Source organism: Carcharodon carcharias, chromosome 2 (genome assembly GCF_017639515.1).
Source record: "Carcharodon carcharias isolate sCarCar2 chromosome 2, sCarCar2.pri, whole genome shotgun sequence".
In the NCBI taxonomy this organism is placed as follows: domain Eukaryota; kingdom Metazoa; phylum Chordata; class Chondrichthyes; order Lamniformes; family Lamnidae; genus Carcharodon; species Carcharodon carcharias.
The window spans coordinates 43,301,281-43,324,312 of NC_054468.1; the positions used below are offsets into that span (position 1 = coordinate 43,301,281).

General features: G+C 42.6%; 1 protein-coding gene across 3 annotated transcripts in view; it reads left to right on the top strand.

Annotated features, from left to right (window-relative positions):
- xxylt1 (xyloside xylosyltransferase 1) overlaps nucleotides 1-20,650 on the top strand; it is a 153,691-nt gene extending 133,041 nt beyond the window's left edge. For all 3 annotated transcript variants that reach the window (XM_041205315.1, XM_041205324.1, XM_041205332.1), the window contains exon 4: nucleotides 19,606-20,650. In XM_041205315.1, coding sequence (XP_041061249.1) covers nucleotides 19,606-20,002 — 397 coding nt within the window. In that variant the 3' untranslated portion in view covers nucleotides 20,003-20,650. The remainder of the gene's footprint in view (nucleotides 1-19,605) is intronic.
- The last annotated feature ends 2,382 nt before the right edge of the window (nucleotides 20,651-23,032 follow it).

The window sequence follows — 23,032 nt, forward strand, 5'->3', positions numbered from 1 at the left end:
TGGGACTCTTACTGAGGCTGCAGTAATTTGCAAAAGGGCAGAAACACGCATGTCCTGTGATCTCAGTTGACCCTGTCACTCTATATTTCAACTGTAAAGATTGATAAGAAGGGACAATATTCAGCTTTAGTGATGTGAAAACATGCTGCTCTTAGTCATTGTTGAGAAATTTAGCAATGAACAGTGAAAAACATGGCATGCAAACTTTTTACTTTGAAATACTCAGTTGCTGCAATGAACTGTTCTTGACTCCGTGTTGTCAACACATGCTATCATGTGTGCAACCTCTAATTTTGGGGCTTTTGTATTAACACAATTCACGTGAGACAATTAAATGTAGAAAACTGTTCCAATTTTTCTGTGTGACTCACAAGCAGTTTAAAAAGAACCTTATGAAAATCCTAAGTCGTGAATCTTGGAAAGATCATGTTTACTGTTAAGACACCAATTCAAGACACCCACAGAAAAATTAGCTAGCTGGCTGCCTTTTGTTATCTGTTTAATCAACAAAATCAAAAAGTTCATCAGTTTAAAAAACTCTTGTATTTACATGGTGCTATTAAATGAAGCAACTGATTTTGTTGCACTGATTTGTCTGCAGTGTTTTGCCTTGACACTGATGCTGGCGGTCTACAACCGATGTACTGAACTTTTTTTAAAAAAAATTGACACATAAGCTAGTTGTCAAAACATCAGCGCCATGTACAATATTGGGTTTTCTTCCTCTTTAAAATGACCAGGTTAACGATTTACTTGTACTGGACAATCCAGTCTTTGGAGCTGGTGAATATTTCCTTTGTGTTTGAAAAAGAAGTTGCAGAACCTTCGAATTAAAGGGTATGTTGAGTTCTTGAGTTGATTCTTATGCTATCCTTTAACAACTTGGATGCAGCTAGGTTTTTGTGAAACGTAAGGCACAATATAACCATTGTGAAAGTCAAGGTTTCCCTCCGGTTAAAGCTGCTTGAAAAAGAAATCTATACAATAATAGCAACTTATATTTGTAACACAGCTCACAGCACTTCATGAGATCAGGAATGTGTGGGGAGAGGGAAAAATTAATCATTAAACAGAAATCAGTAAGAGCTAAGGGCGCCCTTAGATATTATAAAAGAAATATAATTGATTTGTACAGTAGAAGAGAGATGTGTTTCTATTTAGCACCTTATCATGCTATCAAGTGATTTCAAAGCAATTCACCTTCAGTGAATTTCTTTTAAAGTATAATTGCTGCTTTTATGTGGGTAGAAGACAAGGATGCATTTTTGAAATGATTCAGTATTTGAAGATAATTATTCAGTTTTCATTACTGACTTTTAAAGATGTCATAAAAAATCAATCACCAAGAAAATTACCAGGAGTTACTACACCAGGAATAGAAAATGGTTTTAAATATTCCATTTTTGTTTGCTTAAGAAAATGACTCCCTCTGGTTTTCATGGATAAACATAGAGGGAGGAGTGTTCTACTGGGACACGATTTAGTGTGGGACCTGGCTCCACACAGCCTCCACCTCTTTCTTCTCACAATGAGAAATGCTAAAGGACGATTAGCTGTTTTTTGTGCCCCCACACTCCTCCCATCCTGACATCAGAAAAGGGGACCAGACTGGCAGTAAGGCATTGGTTTGTGGGATGTGGGTCTTGCTGGCAAGATTAGCATATATTGCCCATTCCAATTTACCCTTGAGAAGGTGTTGGTGAGTTGCCGCCTTGAACCGCTTGGGTTTGTTCTGTGAAGATGCTCCCAAAGTGCTGTTAGGTGGGGCGTTTCAGCTTAAGACCTATACCTGTTTTTAAACATTCCATGGCAGGAATGGTCATCACTATTCTGATGTTCTTGGACCCTGTGGAGCAGTTGGTGTAGATATTGGCTTCCTTTATACCCTGTGCTGGGATTCAGAACTGAATGAAGGCTGGGGCAAACAGCATCCGCAAATCCTGGTTCCAGCTGTGAGGCGGGCTTCAGAAATTTCAGCCCTAATTCTTTGCTTTCTTCCCCTTTTAATTATTTTTCCCCTCATACCACTCCTATATGATGCACACAGACACATGCAAGCACACACAGGCATTATGCAATTTACTTGACTGATAGGGCAAATGGGCAATCTCCTTAAGACTTTTCCAGTTTTGCTAGCTGTCAAGCTATGTGAGAGCTGCTTTTGCGATTCAATCTGATTTTCCTCTCATAAGAAAATGATCACATGGCATTAACTTGTCCCATACTCATGATGGCTGGAGCATCATGACTGCACAGTTCCTACCTCCTACCCTACTACCGTGGCCTCCTCTACCCCCAGTCCCACTGCCAACCCCAGCCATATAATCTCCTGGGCGATTGGGAAAAAAATCTAGAAAAATCCTAAAACCAATAAGAGAAAACTCCTCCCTATCCCCCTCAGGCAATCGAATCCAGCTCGGGAAATCACATTGACTACATCATCCCTTCCTGTGGGGGCCAGTGCTCAGTTTGGCAGTCATATCAACAACCCTTAATACATACCTCACATCCAGATGACGTCGGGATCTTGCTAGGTTGGGAATTGAACTAGCATTCGATTAATGATTGGAAGTCACATATTAAACTTAAATAGGAGTATCCTGAGAAGTTGGTAGGCAACAAGGCTGACATTACCAGTGATGACAGCTGCAGTGCTGATTCACTGAGCTACACTTGCTGTACCAAGCTTCTTTCCAAAATTATTTTCTTCAAAGGTTGGACACAAATGAAGGCCCACATAGAGTTTGAAAATTTGAGCAGCTTCTTGATTATGTTTTATCAGCTACCTATTACCTTTTCTTCAACCAGTCATTTAATTATAAAAAGGGATGACAACCTGATACATGAATGCAGTAAAAAAAAAAAACTCTTAGAATTTCGAAGATTACCTCCCAATGACCCAAACCAATAAAGTGAAGAATATGTTAGAAGCTTAATGAAGGAAATCTATTACACAAGATGCTGTAAAATGGAACACATTTTCGCTTCGGGCATCAATAGTTTTATTTTAGCTAAAAAGTGTAAACGGGTGCTACTGTCCTGTGCCAAGAAGAAATGTCTGTTTGAAAGTCTGGATTTAACACACAATTTTTGGGCTATTCAATGATTATGATTTAAGCATGCCCGCAGCCACTGAAAATGGCAGCAGCAGGTTTAGCACTTTCTGATTAGACGCAATTTTCCTGGAGTTCTACACGTCTCCTGCACTCACCCACTTCACTGAAGGTGTGGAAAGCAGCCTGGGAGTGGAATTTTATCTCGAGGAGCTAGAGGAAGGGCTCCCAGGTTCACTGATGTGGCACTAGATGTTCTGGTGGAGGAGATAGAGGGGATAAAGGATGTCCCCTACTGCAAAGGGGAAGGAGGTCATAGAGACAAAAATAGGGTGCCTGTAGGAGGAGTTCCCCCTACGCATGCATGTACATATGTGCACACCCGCGCACACACACATATATTATATATATATATGTGTGTGTACACACACTTGGCAATACACTCATTCACAGTCATCAACTTGTTCACTTCTAGGAAAAGATAGCACATAAAATAGCAGCAGGACGTGACCAGCAGAGCCAACCACATCTACGAGTTCCCTCCCCTTGAGGGGGCAGTGCTGGCCGTGATTGGCAGAGGAGTGGTAGATGTTGAGGCCAGAAACAGAGCATAGGGCATTTCTCATAGAGGATTGTGGCCACTCCAGCTTCCTTACATATTCATAACTATTTCTGAATGCTTATCACTCAAAACTATCCTCATTCCAAATCTCCATATGGTATCACCATACACATCCTCTTATTTGTGGCCTCATTTGCTGCATCTCAACTCTAAATCCTCCTAGCTTCATCAAGTCCCAGGAGCAGGACCCACCTTGCTCCTTGGAACAAGTTCAAGATGAGCAACAGCCACAACACCCTCAAGAGGAGGGGGAGAGTGAGATAGAAGGAATTGTGTCAATCACTACCACTGCTACAGGCAACAGGTCTCAGAGACTGACACCATGAGTAACTTGGAGGCTAGGTTAGAAGTGGGATCCTCTCAGTACGATGCTCCTGGCATTGGCAGCAGCTGCCATGCAAGGTGAAAGACACCACAAAAACAAATACTTATTTATACAGTGCCTTTTAGATAATAAAACATCCCAAGGTACATAACAGGAGCTTTGTAAAGCAAAATTTCCACTGAGCCACATAAGGAGATATTAGGGCAGATGATCGAAAGCTTATTCAGAGGCTTAAGAAGTGCCTTAAAAGAGGGGAAAAAAGAGACTTGCGATCATATTGCACCTTTCCCAACCTCGGGAATCCCCAAAGTGCTTTACAGTCAGAGTACGTTTTGAACAAACTGTGGTCATTGTTGCGAGTGTAGGAAAAGTGGCTACCAATTTATTGGCTGCAAGTGCCCATAAACAGCAATGAGATAATGACCAAATAATGTTTTTGTGATGGTGATTGAAGGACAAATATTGACCAGGATACTGGGAATAATTCCCCTGCTCTTCTCCGAAATACTGCCATGGGAGCTTTTACATCCACCTGAGGGCAGACGTTGGTTTAACATTTCATCTGAAAGACAACACCTCTGACAGTCCAGCACTCCCACAGTAGTGTACTGAAATGTGAGCTTAGCTAATTGTGCTTAAATCCTGGAGTGGAGCTTGAACCCACAACCATCTAACTCAGAGGTAAGAGTGCTAATGACTGACACCAAAAAAGATTTTGGAAACAAATTCCAGAGCTTAGGGTCTTGGTGGCTGAATTGGAGATGCTCAAGAGGCCAGAATTAGAGGGACCCTAGTAACTTGGGTTTGTGGGCCTAGAGGAGGCTATCTCTAGAGTTATAGAGGGACTAGGCCATGGTGCAATTTGAAAAAACAGGTGAAAATTTTAAAATCAAGGCATTGCTTAATCAGGATGATGAGTGAACAGAACAGAAAACATGGTGTGCCCAAGGACACAGGCAGCAGTGTTTTGATTACTTCAGGTTTATGGAGGATATAATGTGGGATCCCATCAAGGTGTACATTAGAATAGCCAAGTGCACAGGGAGCAAAGACATAGATGAGAGTTTCAAAGGCAGATAAGCTGAGATGGGTAGAGTCGTGCAATGTTACAGGGTTCAAAATAGGTGTAGATATGTGTTTGGAAGCTCAACTAAGGCTCAGATATGACAACGAGGTTGTGAACCTTCTAATTCAGCCTCTGGCAATTGCCAAGGAGAGGGATGGAGTCGGTGGCTCAGGAATGGAATTTGCAGCAGGGACCAAAGACAATAGTTTTGGTTTTCCCAATGTTTAATTGGAGGAAATTTCTTCTCATACAGTACTGGATGTTGGACAAGCAGTCTGACAATTTAGAGGTAGTGAAGGGGTTGGGGCAGGGTTGGCGAGGTGGAGCTGAGGGTCATCAACATACGTGTAAAAACCTACTGGATTTTCATGATGTCCACACAAATGAGAAATAGAAGCTTGGAGGACAGCTGGGGTAATGGTACGGGAGCAGGAAGAGAAGTGATTCTATGACTGATTAGACAGATAAAATTGGAACCAGGTGAGAGCAGTCCCACCCTGCTGGACAACAATGTAGAGGCGTCGGAGGAGAATGTGTGGTCAATAGTGTCAAAAAGCTGCGGACAGATTGGGAAGGATGAGGAGGGGCAGTTTACCTTTGTTACAATTGCATAGGATGTCACTTGATGTCATTAAGAGTTGTTTTGGTATTGTGATGGGTTAGAAACCTGATTGGAGGGATTCAGATGTGGAATTCTGGGAAAGATAGGCATGAATTTTGAAGGTGACAACATTTTCAAGGAGTTTAGAGAGGAAAGGGAAGTTGGAAATGGGGTGATCATTTGTAAGAATGCTGGAGTCATGGTTTTTTTTTAAAAGCAGTGATGAACGCACATTTGAGGGGTCAATTCTGATAAGGATCAATCCAGTGGGCTGATTCCACCAAGTGGCTGCCAATGCCTGAGGAGAGGGAGTCTCAGCCCTGGTTTTGAGGAGGGTTGGGCGGTTAGGGCTGATGGTGATGGGGTGAATCCGGGACCTGATTGGAGGATGGGGAGCCTGGAGACCTAGTGGCGAGATGGGAATTGGGAGCTCATGGTGGGAGGGGAGCAGGGGCCTGTGGATGGTGGGACTGGAAGTCTCGAGTAGAAGGTTGGCAGAAGAGGGAGGTGTACCCAATTGTGGAGGCTCCTTAGGCAGGGACCTGGATCTAGGAGGTAGGTTTAAAGACACTCACCTCCTGCATCCATGGTCCTTACCTCGATGAAGCTGTCAGGACCCCCATTACTCGGGAAACCTGATCAACAAGAGTTAAGGTTGAAAAGGTGCTCAGACTCATTATCATTTAAAATTACAGCCCCCCACCTTGGAGTGGGTTGGTCACCTGCTCACCTTCCAACATCAGTTAAAGCTACAAATGAGTGGACTGGAGGCAGGTCGGAACTGGCAATCAGATTTTTCAGGCTTTAATCCCTGACCCAACCTAGACTCACCCATTTTGAAGAATCTGATTTTGGTGTAACTGAAATGCACACTGTTTGACCTCGTGGTATTGCAATAGCATAAGGACAAATAATCTCATTAAGCTATTAAACTGAACATGTTCCAGAAACTGAGTGGCCCATAATGAGGTTGAGGAGCCAGTTTCTGCAGGCAGTGGATACATTTTGCAATTTAAGAACAAAAGTCAACTTTGTGGTCAGGACTGGGCTGCACCACATTTTATTTAAATAGTTCCTTTGCTGGATCTTGTAGCCTTTCTGCTGTATTCTAGCCAACAATGATGCTTTCCCATTTGATGTTGGCTTGGTAGTACAGATTTTGAGTTTTGCTGAAAAAAGAGACATGCTTTTGAAGCTTTCCGTCTTGCATTCATAAAGACAGATGCAGGAGCCAAATTTCAAAGGGAACAACAATTTGTACTGCATGAGAAAAGGGGTGCTGATTGGTTAGCAAATTGGCCCTGATTGTTTGGGACGTTGCCATGGCGAGTGCAAATCTATTGTTCCCCCATGCTTTTGTTTATTCAAAAAAGTGTAATGTCTGGACATATTCTTTTTGCCTGCAGAGGACAGGCCCCTTTATATGAATATGTGTAGCTTTTAGCAAGTGTAAGTGAGCCCAAGTGATGATCTTAAATCAGTGTGATTCTTAGTACGTCGGGATTGGGCAGCATTTGCTGAACAATCACGGAATCACATCTAACATCAGACATAATATTCTCAGTTCTGCAAGCACTGGTTGGTTGAGTACAGACAGTACGCTGCCCACATTGCGAACAGCCAAAAGAGCATGCTGCTTGATGTGATCCGCCAGTCACTGGGGCGTACAGACTATGTACTTTCTATTGCACCAGCACTGAAATTTGTATACCACATTACTCATTTGTCTGGTAGGCAGAATGTCTATTTGGCTTGATGGCAGCATTGTGTTAGTGGAGAACACATGTATTGCCACTGATGAGTGCAAAACAAAAAGCTTCAATAAAATGTCTTTTTTTCAGCAATTTCCCATTTGAAGTGAATGCAGTAGAGTGTGAAAACACTGGCTGATGAGAGTAGGCTTTATAATGATTGCCATTTTACATGGAATTGAAATCTGACTAATGTATCTATAGTTGCTTATGTGTTTTGGGCATTGCATTAGCTTGTTTCTCAGATGGTGGTACTTCCTCAATGTCCATTAACTCCTTCATAAAGATTGTCAGTGCCTCACAAATCTCCTCCCTAAACTATGTCTGCTCTGGGATAATTACCACTTAACACTGGGGACGTGTTTGTTTTGATCCCTTTTAGAATTTCCATATAATTTCTATCAAAGTCGTTAATTAAATTTTGGTTAACTCTGGTTAGGCAAGGCATGTTGCTCAAGTCCTCTATCATGAATACTTGGATGAAGTAATAATTCAGAGAATTTATTATATTGTAAAACAAAAATAGAATTACCTGGAAAAACTCAGCAGGTCTGGCAGCATCGGTGGAGAAGAAAAGAGTTGACATTTCGAGTCCTCATGACCCTTCGACAGAACTCAACTGAGTTCTGTCGAAGGGTCATGAGGACTCGAAATGTCAACTCTTTTCTTCTCCACCGATGCTGCCAGACCTGCTGAGTTTTTCCAGGTAATTCTGTTTTTGTTTTGGATTTCCAGCATCCGCAGTTTTTTTGTTTTTATTATTATATTGTATTTGTCTCAATTTTGAGTCATTACATCATTTATCATTTTACCCCATCCCTGCCTACTATTGTGATGTGGAAAGAATTTATTTTACTTTCTCTGCAGCTATACATTTCTCTGTGTTTCTCTTTGCTTTGGTGATAACCCTTTCATCTTGTCTACTGGATGTTTTGATATTCATCCCTGTGGAGAACCCCTGCAGGATAAGTAATGGGAAATTTCTTTCTCTTTTTTCCTTTGTTGACAATCCATGTTATGTTACATTTTTTTGCCTGATTATACCTCCATGAAGCACCTTGATGTTTTTCTACCTTAAAGATGCTGTATGTTAGTAGCTACTCTGAACCAATGTTCCTCTAAGCTGCACAGGTGCACCAGTCTAGAACTTACAGGGGGTAAATAAGCCATGCAGAAGTAGTGGTCTCTTTAAGATGTTTGCGTGTGTGGTTGCGTTGCAATCTTAAAGGGACCACGCAGTGCTGCAGACAGGCCGAGCACACCAAAGGAAAATTAGAGGTAACATTGCTCTGAACTGCTTGGGATTTTCCAGTTTATATTTGGTTGGTTGAAGTATCACATTAAAATAACTTTCCTGTACTTGCATACACTTTATGTCACCTCATCGAGCAAATTGCCCTCCTTATGCCAATTTGATGATCTTTAGTACACTTATGATATGAACTTGATATTTTTCTCTCATTTGAAATGTCTAACCAGAACATTTCATTCTGTAGTTTTCGCCCTCCAAAAGGATGAACAAGGTGTCTTTGACATAAAGGACACTTTTTTTCTTGTTTCACTTTTCCTTTTCTCCCCACTCTTGTCTTTTTGAACAGTCTGCGCCCTCAAAAGCACATTCATTTCCATCTTTTAGCCATGTTTCCCACAAATTCCTATCATATTATAGTTGTCCACAACTCCCAGTTCCAGTATCTTGCCACTTTCTGGCATCATCTTCCTAAACTTTTTTTGAATCTCTGAGACCTGTCCTTCCTTCCTTTGTTTCTAAAGGAACTGCAGGATCGCTATGCTGACCTGGTGGGAGCAGCTTTTCAACATGAGTATGCATGACTGAATCCTAAGCCATCACTAGTAACATATACCAAAGCAGTCAATTGGCTGTCTGTTTATTTATCATGTAGGTGATAATGACCTTGTTTGCAGGGGCTGAATTACTATAACTGTGAAAAGAATCAACTCAACAGGACATAAAATGTTACTTTGTTATTTGGTTTCCAAGAGTAGATGGCATTATCCATGGCATCCATGTATTGCAGCGATCAATTAATGTCGCCCTGCTCTGGACTAATAATTTCAATTATTGCAATAATTATTCTAATTTTGCACTAATTAAGCCTATAAAGCTGTGCATAATCATTTCAGTGTGCTATGGGTTAATTTGGACCAGCCAACTAGCCAATCCCAGCATAGATTTTCCCAGTTTCACATAATTGGGGCTTGTATATAAAACTGTTTGTTTGATTTGGGGCAACAATTTATTATAGCTGCTAGTAATAAGTTTCCAAATTCTCATATCTGGCAGTTTCCTGTTACATTGCTATTTCTGTACATGTACCAGTATTGTGAGAATTCCTGCCATGACATACAGGAAGTTGCACTGTCTGTAGGGACCATTTTGTTCATAGACTTAGGGAATTAACATTCATCTGTTTATGTTATGTGATTGGACTGACAATCAGGCTTTATTGCTTCCCATTAGCACCTGTGTCTTGCACAGATTTCAGCTAGGAATGTTAATGTTCTTTAATGAAGAAACAGCCCTAAACGTTTTAAGTCAAATGTAAAACATGATATGGTCTGTGTTTCGTTCATTAAGGGTGCAGACCGGGAATCAGACACAATCGAATTCTATGATAATTTGCATTCCTGTTGAGTGAGGCTCCGCACAAAGTTCAACCACACAATATTTTCCTGTTTTGTGCAGCCGCTTCAGCCACGGTCAACAAAAGAGGTGAGATAACATAGAACGAGAGGAAAAAGCATACAAAATTGTGAGGACTAGTGTAGATCCAGGAGACTGGTTAATAAGGAACAGAAAAGAAATACAAAAAGATGGTTAGAGCTGCAAAATATGCGTAGTAAGCTTACGAACATATGAACTAGGAGCAGGAGTAGGCCACTCGGCCCTTCAAGCCTGCTCTATTATTCAGCAGGACCTTGGCAGCTCTGATTGTAACCTCCTGCCTACCCTCAATAACCTTTCACCCCCTTGTTAATCAAGAATCTACCTTAAAAAATTTCTAAGGCCCTGCTTCCACTGCCTTTTGAGGAAGAGATTTCCAAAGACACACGACCCCCTGAAGGGAGAAAATTTCTCCTCATCTGTCTTAAATGAACGACCCCTTATTTTTGAACTGTGGCTCCTAGCTCTAGATTCTCCCACAAGAGGAAATGTCCTCTCCACATTCACTCTGTCAGGATCCCTCAGGATCTTAAAGGTTTTGACCAAGTCACCTCTTAATCTTCTAAACTCCAGTGGATACAAGCCTAACCTGACCAACGTTTCCTCATAAGACAATCCACCCATAACTGGTATTAGTCCAGTAAACCTTATCTGAACTGCTTCCAATACATTTACGCCTTTCCTTAAATAAGGAGACCAATGCGCTATATACAGTACTCCAGATGTGGTCTCACAGTGGAAGCTCAGGCTCTTTGATCTTTGCTGCCAATTTCACAATGTTTATTTACACAACATTAAGTGGTTTCAAGGGTTTGCGGGTTTTGGTTGGTACTTTAAAGGGTCTGGATAATTGTCACTTTGTTGCCTTCTAAATGAAATAACTTTTTTAACATAGAAAATAATGAATGAAGTACTTTTTAAAGTATTTTTTAAACGTGTCCTATTGTCACTATAGGGTTCATTGACCCACTGTATATTGTATAGAACCAGTGGAATGGAAGTGCCATAGCTTGGCATGGGGGGTTGGGGGCTGGCGGGAGATGAGCCATAGGCAGTGGATGGAAGGGCATAGCTTCTTATAGGGGGCATGAAGGGCCATGGAGTGCATGTGGAAGGGCAGGGCTTAGCATAGGGGGCATGAGGGTACCATGGTGGGTGGAGGGGCAGAGCTTGGCATAGGGGCATGAGGGTACCATAGGGCATTGGTGGAAGGACAGAACTTGGCATAGGGACATGAGGGGGCTATAGGGGGTGGGTGGAAGGGCATGGCGTGGGGGCAAGAGAGGCCATAGGGGGTGTGTGGAAGGGAATAGCATGGCATGGGGGAATGAAGAGGAGCCTTTGAACTTGCATTTTAAAAGGTCCCCTGATGCTTCATGCAGGCTAGGGTTCACAGCTCCTCTGAGAGGCTGTGAACCACAACTCATTAAAAAATCTGGCTCGTCCATGAAAATTGCGGAGGAGTCAGACATGCCTATCTCTGCAATTAAGCCGGCCATGTCGAGAGTGCTGGGTGCAGGCTTTTGACAGGAAACAGTCCCCACACTTTAAAGGCACTCACGAAAAATCAGACAGCCCAAGAATGGAGTTGAGAACCTTGACATCAGCACCCACCCGCCAACCTTAAAGGGCTCTTGAGCCGTCCTGACTTGGCGAAAATCCAGGCAAATATTTCAGGTTGTGACCTTTTGTCAGACCTGCTCAGTGTTTCCAGAATTTTCTGTTTTACTCCAAAGATTAGATTTTGAGAAAAACTAGATTTGTTTTCCCTGGAATATATATGGATAATTAAGTTTGTATTCCCTGGAACATAAATGGTTAAGGGATGATTTTTGATTGAGATTTTTAGGAGTCTAAAAGGAATTGATAGTCTAAGCAGAGAGAAAAATGCTAAATTAAACCTATGATCTATTTATTCTCTTTGTTACATTTGTTTTCAATGAGTATTAAGAAATAATAATTAAAGTTGCTAAGTGGCAGTATAATTTATTCTAACCACACCATTGCCACTAAATCCTGATGCTAAGTTGGAAGTGCACACTCATGAATTCTGACAGGTATGTTTGGCAGAATGATTTTGTAGCTTGCTGTATGTCAGATAACTTGATTTGAAGATTAAAAATGTAATATTATAAATTTCCATGGCAATTGCAACGTTAAAGAATGATCAAGTTGTTTATTTTCCAAGAAGGACTTTACATCATTTGCGTCCATTTTAATCAAAGAATTTCAACATGATTTGTAAAAATGTTCTCATTGTATAATGTGTGCAGACAACAATACACCAAATGGTCCTGTAAATGAAAATGTCAAGTATTATGATACATAATTATATTCAGTTATTTCAAGTAATTCAGTTTCTTCACAACTTATTATTTACCTCCTACTGTCCCCTGACTGCAATTAGGTATCATTGACATTTATTTGAGATTTCAGTACCAAAGCTGCCGATCAGATCAGCAACACATGAGCAGAAACGATTTCTGTATTCACTTATTTATCGTCACATGTCTTCATTTAAAATTGATCGACTTGTTCTTCATGGCCTCTATTCCTTTTTACAATGACCCACAACTGCTCCAGCCCTGCTGACTGGAACTGTGGAGAATACCACCACGTGCATTGACAATTGAACAACATTACCTAATGGAGCATCTGCACAGAGCACACAACCCCAGCTTTGCACTGAGTTTTAAGGCCCTCTGTCCATCAAATGCAAAGTGAGCACAGCGCCCAAACTTAGAGGCTGGCATGTATATCCCCACTTCCCAGTTAGTCTTACTTGAACTCAATGCCACCTTATGCCCTTCACCCAGAAATATATTTTCAAACATGGCCTCATCCTCAGTCCAAGTGCAACACCATTAGAAATCCACTATTCCAAAATAAAAGTGTGTTAAGGTTTCTGTAAGTTGTAATCTATTCACAAATTAACATTACTTAATATAATATCTGGTATCATTGATTATGTTGTAACCTTTTTATTTGTTGGGATGTGCATGATGACATACATGTCAGCTCTTGTGAATTGATCGTTGAGAGATGTGATTTCTCAGTTAAGTTCAGCCTCTTTCAAGACCTTGCAAGAGGTCTCTGAAAACTTGGGATTATTAATTGTTCTTCTTTGCATGCACAGCCAATTGATTGCACCCACACATATGTCTAGATTCCAGAGGAGCGGATGGAGAGGAAACTCAAAGTGGGGCCTTCTGAAACACATTGCTTCTCTGATGGAATCCATGGTTGCCAAGCTTGTGTTTCTTGAGACAGCCCCTTAATAAAAATGGAAACCAAGAGCAGAATTTTTAGCTCCATGGGCAGAAGGGCGTGCGCTTGACCCGCTCGAGCGTTAAAGCACATTGACGTTGGCCGAGCGTACTGTGCTGATGTCAACGTGCACTCTTGCAATATTCCGCTAGGAGACAGAGGCACACCTGCCATTAATTAAGTGGCCAGTTAAGGCTCTTGGGACGCCAATTGTCTCTAACTTTATGTAGCCCGTTCGATTTTTAGGCCATTGCACGGGAAAAACGGGCAGGCGGGCAGGCCACAATTTGCAAAACCTCATCCATGGGCGGGATAAGAGGGTTCAGTGGCCTTATGAAAGTGATTAGTGAGGAGTGCAGGATATCACCTGCTGGTTTCTCCTGTGAACAGGACAGCTTCATTTCGGTTCAGAGCTGTGTTCAGAGATTTTAGACACTTCAGTTCAGGGCTCAGTTGTTTTCCAGGCCCCCTGAGGCTTCACACTGTGTGGGGCTTTCCAGGTATCAGATAGCCTTCCCTTACCCTGGTAATGGGATTGTGATCTCCACTGGAGGCACCTCCTCTGAGGAGGAAGAGAGGGCCAGAAGGGGGAAGAGGCCAGGTGTCCCTATTCAGCTTCCAGGGGAGTAACCTGTAGGAGGAGAGGCGCAGGCAAAGGGGGCGCAGGGTGAACAGGAAGTCCAAGGCAGAAGGGCCGCAGAAGATGCCACTATCCTGCTGCCAGGGTTTACAGACAGCAATGCAGCTACCTCAATATGTCTGAGGTGCAACGTCAAAGGAGGATCTGCCTCTCAAGGGAGACGGTGACCTCCATCTGTCAGATGATTGGGCCTGAGATCAGCCTGACTGTGTGGGTGGACACCCCATGCCAGTGGCTTTGAAGGTCACAGTGGCCCTTAACTTCTATGCCTCCAGCTCTTTCCAGGGGTCAGTGGGGGATCTTTGTGGAGTCTCCCAATCAGCTGTTCACAGTTGCGTCAAACTGGTGACAGAAGCTCTGTTCAGGTGTGCATTGATTTTCATTCATTATCGTACGGATGAGGCCAGCCAGGCTGAGCGAGCCAGAGGCTTCGCAGCCATTGCTGGGTTCCCCTGTGTCCAGGGTGCCATACACTGCACAGATGGCCATCTAGGCGCCAGCAGGTGAGCCCGGTGCCTTCGTCAACAGGAAGGGCTTCATGAACGTGCAGATATTGTGTGATCACAGGATGTAGATTCTGCAAGTCTTTGCAAGGCAGCTCCTATGACGCTTAACATCTGGAGGCACTCCCAGGTGTCGAGGCTCTTCAGTGCTCCAGCCTGACTGGATGGTTGGCTGCTGGGTGACAAGTGCTATCCTCTCAAGAGGTGGCTCATGATGTCTCTCCATCACCCAAGAACAGAGGCCGAGCAGCGGTACAACAGGAACCACGCCTCCACAAGGGGGATGGTAGAGAGAGCCATAAGTCTTCTCAACATGCTCTTCCAATGCCTCGACCATTCATGGTGCCCACTCCAATACCTCCTAGATTGTGTGTCATTGACAGTGGTTGCATGCTGCCCTCTCCACAATCTGGCACTGGCAAGAGGGGACGCAGTGGAGGAAGATGATCTTGACGCAGCTGCACAGGCAACAGATGACCAGTCCAGTAGTGAATCTGAGGACGAGGACGAACCCGGTAAGGAGAACACTGAAGGCATAGATGCTGACCTGGGTAACCTCCAGGGAGGCAGGGGCAGCCGGGATGCTTTGATCCAACGCTCCTTCAGCTAGACTACCAAATTAGAACCACCACCACATGCCAGGGCTGCAGGCTCCATACTCTAGCCCTGACAGGACCAGTTCTTTGGTCAACAACATACTCTATGTGCCTTTGCAATAAAGTTTCAAGAGAGACACGTCCATCATAACATCATGGCCTACCCTGTGCCTACAGAACAGATGAAGCATATAGAGGACTGTTGCATAAAATAACATCTCATTTACTTGTGAATGTGAAGCATTGCAGAAATTAACATTAACCGGTGTTTTCCATCACTCCATTTTTCTTTTCTTTTTCTGAGTGTGAACCGATTATCACCCGTGATAAGGCCGTATTGTGATTAAGGCGCTTTAAGTTTTTGCTTGCGGGTGCTATGTCTAGGTGCTCCCCCCTCTTTGGAACCGGCATTGGAGTCAGCCTGCTCACTCAGCTGTCTTGTTGGCCTTGATGACCTTGCTGGGCATCCTCTGGCCCATGGAGCCTGTGCTGGCCCTGCCTGGGAGGGAGTGGCCAGTGCCATGGCTGGCATCTCCCTAGTCACCACAGCTTCATCAGATGCCACAGTCACTGGCAGAGGAGCGGGGGAACTGCTGCTGTCATCCAGAGTCCGCAGAGCCGACGGGCAGCTTGAGCACCAATATTGGACCTCCCTGCTCACCGTTGATGGATGGGCACCTAGCTAGGACACTAGGTGCCCAATCCATCTCCCACACTGACACTAACCAGATGAGGTCATTGCTGGTATGAGGGCTTGCAGGTCCGAGCGCATCCCCAGGAACTCCTGATTGAGTCCCTGGAGGAGCCTCTCCGTGAGAGTCGCCACTCTCTCCATGGAGGAGGCATTGCGCTCAGCCATGAGGGTCAACGCAGCGCTTATGCTCCACAAGGACTCCTCCGTAATGGATGCCATGACACAGACACACATTCCCTCATGTATCTCTGCTAGATCCTTCCATACATCCTGCTGGACTTCCAGCATCTGCTACCTCATGGACAACTCTAGAGGCATATAATCAGCCATCGACTGAGCATTGCCCTGGCCCCCAGCAGTACTCCAACTGACGGCGCCCTGGGCACTTTCTGCTCCACCTGCACCTCAAGTGAGTATGAAGTGCCCTCACCAATGTGCACCGATAGACTATATGATGATGTTTTACCCACTGAGTTGCTTGTATCTACGCTGGTGTCTGCTTGACAGAAAGGGTGTGACACAGGTGTGTGGTGAGCATGGTGGTCCTCAGGTCAGGGGTGGGCCTTCAGGCTCCTCAAGATGAACGGCTGCTGGTGAGTCTGAAAGGGAGAAGGAGGACATGTCATCAGTTTAAGGCATGACACTGTCACTGTGCAAGCCAGACACCATGATGAGACAGAGATTTGCATCACAGTACCCTCATCTTTCAATTATCAATGGGGAATCCAGGTTCGAGGCTCATATCAATATAGAGACAACACTGGAATGGTTGCAATAACTGACATTCTCACCTCCAGTGCACTGCACTCTTACCTTCTTCTGGCACCCCCAACCTCACCGTGGCCGCTTAACCATGGTGCATGGTGCCTGTCCAGCTCCAGGGCCTCCTGTTTGTATTGCAGGAGGTGTGTGGGGGTCCCCTGCCTGTGTGTGACCTGGGAGGGCAAAGGAGCATTGATTAGTCCACTCTCTACCTGCAGCACAATTGCAGCCTGGCCAATCCCACCTGAGCACAGGGCTCAGCCTATTCGTGACCCTGGAGCCGCTAGGCACTCAATCCAAACAGCCAGGGCTCACCCACTTGGCTAGCTCCTCCCTCAGTGACATTTGGCACTCTCATTCTAACGCCTTTTGAGGTTTATGGAGGGGATGGGCAGCTCTTAATTGTTCTGCAAAGTGACCCATGTCAACATGGGTACTCACTCTTCCCGATTGCAGGAGATTGTTGAAGCGCTTCTGGAACTGCACCCATGTGTGCCTCACCATGTCATGGCTGCTGACCCTGGATGCTGCCTCCTCCTAGACCTTCCTGGTAATGTGGGGGGGCATCCTCCTCCCGTCCCTGGGGACAAGAGTTTCTCTCCTTGCTGCCACCTCCTCCAGGAGGGCTGTGAGGCACTCACCTGAGAAACGCGGGGCCAACTGCTCCACTAGCCTGCCCTCCCACCTGTCGTGTCCACCCTCAACGGTTTCCATTGACAAGATTTCTACGTCCTTCGGTGGCAACCATCCAGGGGCTGCTGAAGCTGCATTTGAATTGGCCACCTGGTCGCCATTGGACCTTGCGAACATCATGCCCCTGCCCCCACCCGCTCATTCCCAAGCTGTGTATCATGCTGGGTGGGCCTTAATTGGCCCGCCGGTGTAAAATCGAAAAATTGAAACCAAATATTCTGGGCAGACTGAAACTGGTTGAGGCTATATGAAGGGACACGACCATCCAAGCTAAGGAGTAGCAATTGATGAGTCCAGAGGTGCAGCACGTACAAGCTGAAGAAGAGGCCAGATCCAGATAACAACATCGGTGGATCTATGCCATCCAGACTGAATTGAGGAGGTTCTGCAGATGCGTGCAATTTGTGAAGACCTTGTTTGTGGAACTAGAATTGCTTGTGCGCTTGTCGGCTGGGGATCAGACTAGCTCCTAGATGGTTAGGACCTGAAATCCCTCATGAGGAAGACAGAATTATGAGGGACTTTATGACTGAGTTTGATGATCTATATACTATGTGGGTTGCTGAACCAATTTGTAGCGTACAGGAGGTTTGCTTTGTTTGATTCTTTTATAATAAAAAATCTTCTGTTTTAAATCGTGGAATCTTGTGGCTTCATTCTTTTAATAAATAACTGGGATTTTGGATTTTTTGTAAAAAAAAAAAAGCTACTGGTCTCTACCAAGGTCATAACAGATATTCAAATTAGTTTGATTTTTTTCCCCCAAAAATATACTTAAAATCTGTATAAGTATATTATATGACAATTTAAATTTAACAGAACTGTAGTTTCTTGCAATACAGTACTTGACGTGCCTTACTACACTTGCCATTGCAGATTATATTTGCAATGTACATTTACATTTCATGTCAAACATTCCTTGGTACATATTGCCCAGGGGTTTTATATGGTTTCCAAGCCCTTGGTATACTCTGGGGGGAGGGCCTTAACCAGTGGCCTTTCCTCATTGAGCCTTTGTGGTGGCTGCCCCAAGGTACCAGCCTGCGGCATTCAGCCATGGACAGTTCCTTGCACCGGAAGACCAAGTTTCAGGCACAGCGTCTTTCACTGAGTTGATAGGATGGTGTGCCAAATGAAGGGAACTTAGTGGTGATGTTGTTCCCATCAAATTTCTGATCTCGGTGAAGGTCATTGGAGGGCCAGACCTGCTGAGTTTTTCCAGGTAATTCTGTTTGTGTCATTGGAGGGAAGTTGCTCTTGAAGTAAGTGTGCTGAATTGCTGCAGTGCATCCTATAGATCATAGGCAGGAAATTAATTATGCTATTCCACGTTTTTCTGGGACTTGTGCATGGCTTCACCATTGCCCTTTTCAACAGCAGTTAGAATGTAATTATTTTAACTCCGCCCTTTTTTAAAATCAATGGTGATCATGATGTTCCTGACTTCAAGCCTGTTTTTCCTTTGCAACTTACACTGAAGAATTATGGCATTGTGGACACCTAGCAATGGTGTGATTTATGAACATAAGTGATTTCTTTGATTGTATTTAAATGACGTACTAATGTATTTCCTCATTATGACAAGTTGAAAGAGAGGTTCATAAACCATTGCATTGTCAAGTCAATAAAAAACATTAACAATTCTTTTTTTTAAACTATATTTCTTTTTAAGCATTGTTACCGTGAATAGAAAAAATTATTTTGAAATAACTGCGGAGACATTTGCACAAATTAACTTTGCTGAAGAATGCAGCAAATGCTGTTACGAAGAATATCATTCCCTAAAATCAAGCAGTAGAAGGACTCTTAGACGACAATTGCCCCAGCTCTTCTCCCCAATTTAGATCAAAATATTCTGTATTGGTATGAAATGTCAGTGTAATAGAGCTGTTCATCTAATAAAATTTGCTTCAATTTTATTGAATATTAAAGAATTAATTTGAACTCTTTGAAATTAATTTGAATCCTCATCCTTCAGTCCAAGACTTTTTTTCTCATTCGTTAATTGTGACAATGAAGATGGCCGGAAAATTCCAATCACTATTTCTAGCAACCGACCCTTGCACTCATAAAAGCTCTGGAGAAAAATGGCCATGTCACATCTGATTTGGTGGTTTGCTTGCTGCAACTAATTAGAAATGCAGAAAATAAGGAATAACTTTTCAATGCTGAAACCAGTGGCCAGAGGGAGGGCAATTTATGGTGTACCTTGCCAGTCTCATCATTGCAGAAAAACTGGGCCCATGTTAATAAGAGAGGTTGTGCTTGATTTTATGCTTAGCTCTCACATTAACATGAGATACATCGATGCTACGCCTAATTTGTCTTGTTTCTTTTTTGAAAAAGGCACACCTTCTGGCAGTACCGCAGAGAAAATCCCAAAACCAAAGTTGGCGACCCTCCACCAGACGGCCTTCCCGGCTTCAATAGTGGAGTCATGCTGCTAAATTTAGAAGCTATGCGTCAGTCAGAACTCTATAACCAACTCCTGAACATGGAGAATGTACGGAAACTTGCAGAAAAGTATCATTTTAAGGGCCATCTCGGTGACCAAGATTTCTTCACATTGATTGGAATGGAGCACATGGGCCTCTTTCATGTTCTGGACTGTACAAACAACAAGCAGCTCTGTACCTGGTGGCGGGATCACGGATATGCTGAAATCTTTGATCTGTACTTTAAATGTGATGGGCAAGTAAAAATTTACCATGGCAACTGTAACACACCAATCCCGGATGACTAAGTATTAGAAACGTTTGAAAGTGTTTGCCGATGCCTTACAATGCACAATATTTTCTATTGTTGGAAAAATCTGTTCATATGACTTGAAACACTTTTCATTTTACCCATTTTAAAATTTCTATTTTATCCATTCCATTTGTTCTACCTCCTTTCTGATCAAATTGCAGGCTCTCATTTTGTGTGAATGATGATCACTGAAATAAAAAACCTATGAAATTAAGACAGTAAAATCTAATAAATCCTAGAAAGCTGGAATGATCAAAAAGTGTCATATTAAACTTATTGGTATTTTCCACTTGCACATACTTGCTCTTTATACAAATTGAAATTTTCTTTATTTGATTGCCTGATGTTTATATTTTCCCAATCTCTTGTGAGGACACTGTTTGGTGCTTCTCTGTGATGGTCCAGTTTGCTGCGGGAGGAATTACTGGTGTAGATCCACTTTTCCCCCATTCTTTATGCAGCACTGTACAAATATATTTTAAACACTTGTGTACTGATGACTGATTTGTATCAAATTGTATCTGTTCTTTAAATCATTGCATGTCCTGCACAGAGCAATTTTCTTTCACTTGGTTGCTTCTTATGAAACTTGCACCATGTTAAATTAATTCTAAATAAAGCACCTGAAAGCCTCTACCCTTCACATTGTAGAAAAGTGGATTCTATCCAAAGTTTTCTCTGAATTCATCTGAACTGCAGTATTATGGTGAAAAGGCTAGAACAAGGAAGGGCAGAGTCATCACAAAGTCAAGTGTTATCTCTTCCTTTATGACATTGAAGATTATATGTTAATTCACACAAATACCTTTTCTGTGTAATGTATGTATGTTCATCTTTTTTACTTTTAAAATTTCATTTGCAATTTTATAATGGACTTATCATTTGAATGAAAAAACAAAAACAGGATTGCCTGGAAAAACTCAGCAAGTCTGGCGGCATCGGTGGAGAAGAACAAACCCAGTTCTGTTGAAGGGTCATGAGGACTCAAGACGTCAACTTTGTTCTTCTCTGCCGATGCTGCTAGACCTGCTGAGATTTTCCAGGCATTTCTGTTTTTGTTTTGGATTTCCAGCATCTGCAGGTTTTTGTTTTTGTCTTATCATTTGAATTACTTTGAAAGTTTGGGTTCTAGATCAATAATATATTTGTCTTGTTACTCTCTCATTAAACTTAAACTTTATTGGGGATGTATTATACATCCATAGTACGTGGCATCCGTTTCTTATTATTTTGTGCCTTATATGTTGTACTAAGCAATTTATGAATTAAATAGTTTGATCATGATAACTGTACATACTAATGAAAAATGTCTCATTTTCTTTAGAAATTGTTTTTATCCACCTCTATCTGCAATCTCCATGTAACTTTATTGTTATTAACTGATTATTTAAAACACTATTTCCCAAACAGTTTTGCCTTTCAAAAAGGATTAGAAAAAAATGATGGAAAATTACCTTTATGCGTAGTTTGTGATTGGGTGAATTGATCAACAGCTGATGCTGCTTAATGAAGCAGAACTCTGAGTGGTGTTGGTACTGATTTATTGTATAACTTGTAGGTTGGATTGTTTAATTAGAGCATGTTTGAGTACGTTACTGATGGAGGTGAATGCTGTTCTGTTACTTTCTACCTAAAACTGGCGGAAGTAAATGTTGAGACACATAACTATGTTGTAGCATTTTTTCATATTCCTACATTTACAACATTTTCCTTTTTCCAAGCAGCTAGTGACATTGATGGTTCTGCACAGCTTACAGACAGTAACTTTCAACATGGAGTAAAATGGGTGATATTGGATTGGTCACTCTTTGTACACTATGCAGAATTGTCCTTTCCACCACCTTTCAATTAGACAATCATATGGATCTGTCTGTTTGGCAGACTGCAAAAGCTCCCTAAAGTGGTGATGTTGAGCCAGTAAAATGCATTTGAAGGAAGTCATGAGGTCTGAATTTGTGTGCTGTGCAATTAAAAGAGGCCTCAAACTGGCCTGTGGATCATCAGTTTGAATCTCCTGCAGCTCCATGTCTCTTTGCTATTTCTCTATCAGGCTCTGCCCTCTGCACAGGAGTTGCTATATCTTTTGATGGTGCTTATCACTGTTAGCAGCAGATGATGCAGTGTGCTATGAGGCTTGTATATTGGACTCAGCCACCACTTCCTCCTGCGCATCAGGATTAACTAAAGAATGAGAATCATGCAGGAGACTATTGAAGATGATTGTGTGCTATGATATTGGAGGGGTAGTAGTGAATTGACTTAAAAATTGGGTTGGAGGGAGGAAAGAAAGAGTAAGAGTTAAGGGCAGTTTATAAGGAATGGTTTGGAGTGGGCTATAGTACCTCACAGGGTTCTGTTCTGGCACTTCTATTTATTGTGTACATTAATGATTTGGATACATGGCTAGAGGGAGGTGTGTCCAAATTTGAAATTGAAAATAAGAGATACAGTAAATAATTCCAAGGATGCAAGGAAACATTAAAATAGTGAATGGGCAAAAAAATGGCAGGTGGCATTCATTGTCAGCAACTGAGGTGGTAGATTTTCATTAAAAATAAAAGTAATACCTTCCTTGAAATGTGGGAAGCTGGCTGATGTAAAAGAAGAAAAGGTTCAAAAGACAATAAAAGCAGCAAGACAGGTGAAAAGACCATGAAGAAATCCAATAAAAAACATGGTTTTATGGCAAGAGGAATTGAATATAAAAAGTCAAGTTATAACAGTAAATCTATATAGAACTGTAGTAAGACTGCAATTGTGGGGAGTATTATGTGCAGATTTGATCTCCATAATATGTGAAGGATATTGAAGAATTTGGAATTCTCTACCCCAGAAATCTGTGGAGGCTGGGTCATTGAATATATTCAAGAATGAGTGAGACAGATTTTTGATCTACAAGGAAGTTGAGGGTTAGGGGGTCAGGTAGGAAACTGGAGTTAAGGCCACAACCAGATCAGCCATGATCTTATTGAATGACAGAGCAGGTTTGATGGGCTGAATGAACTACTCATTTCTTATGTTCTTG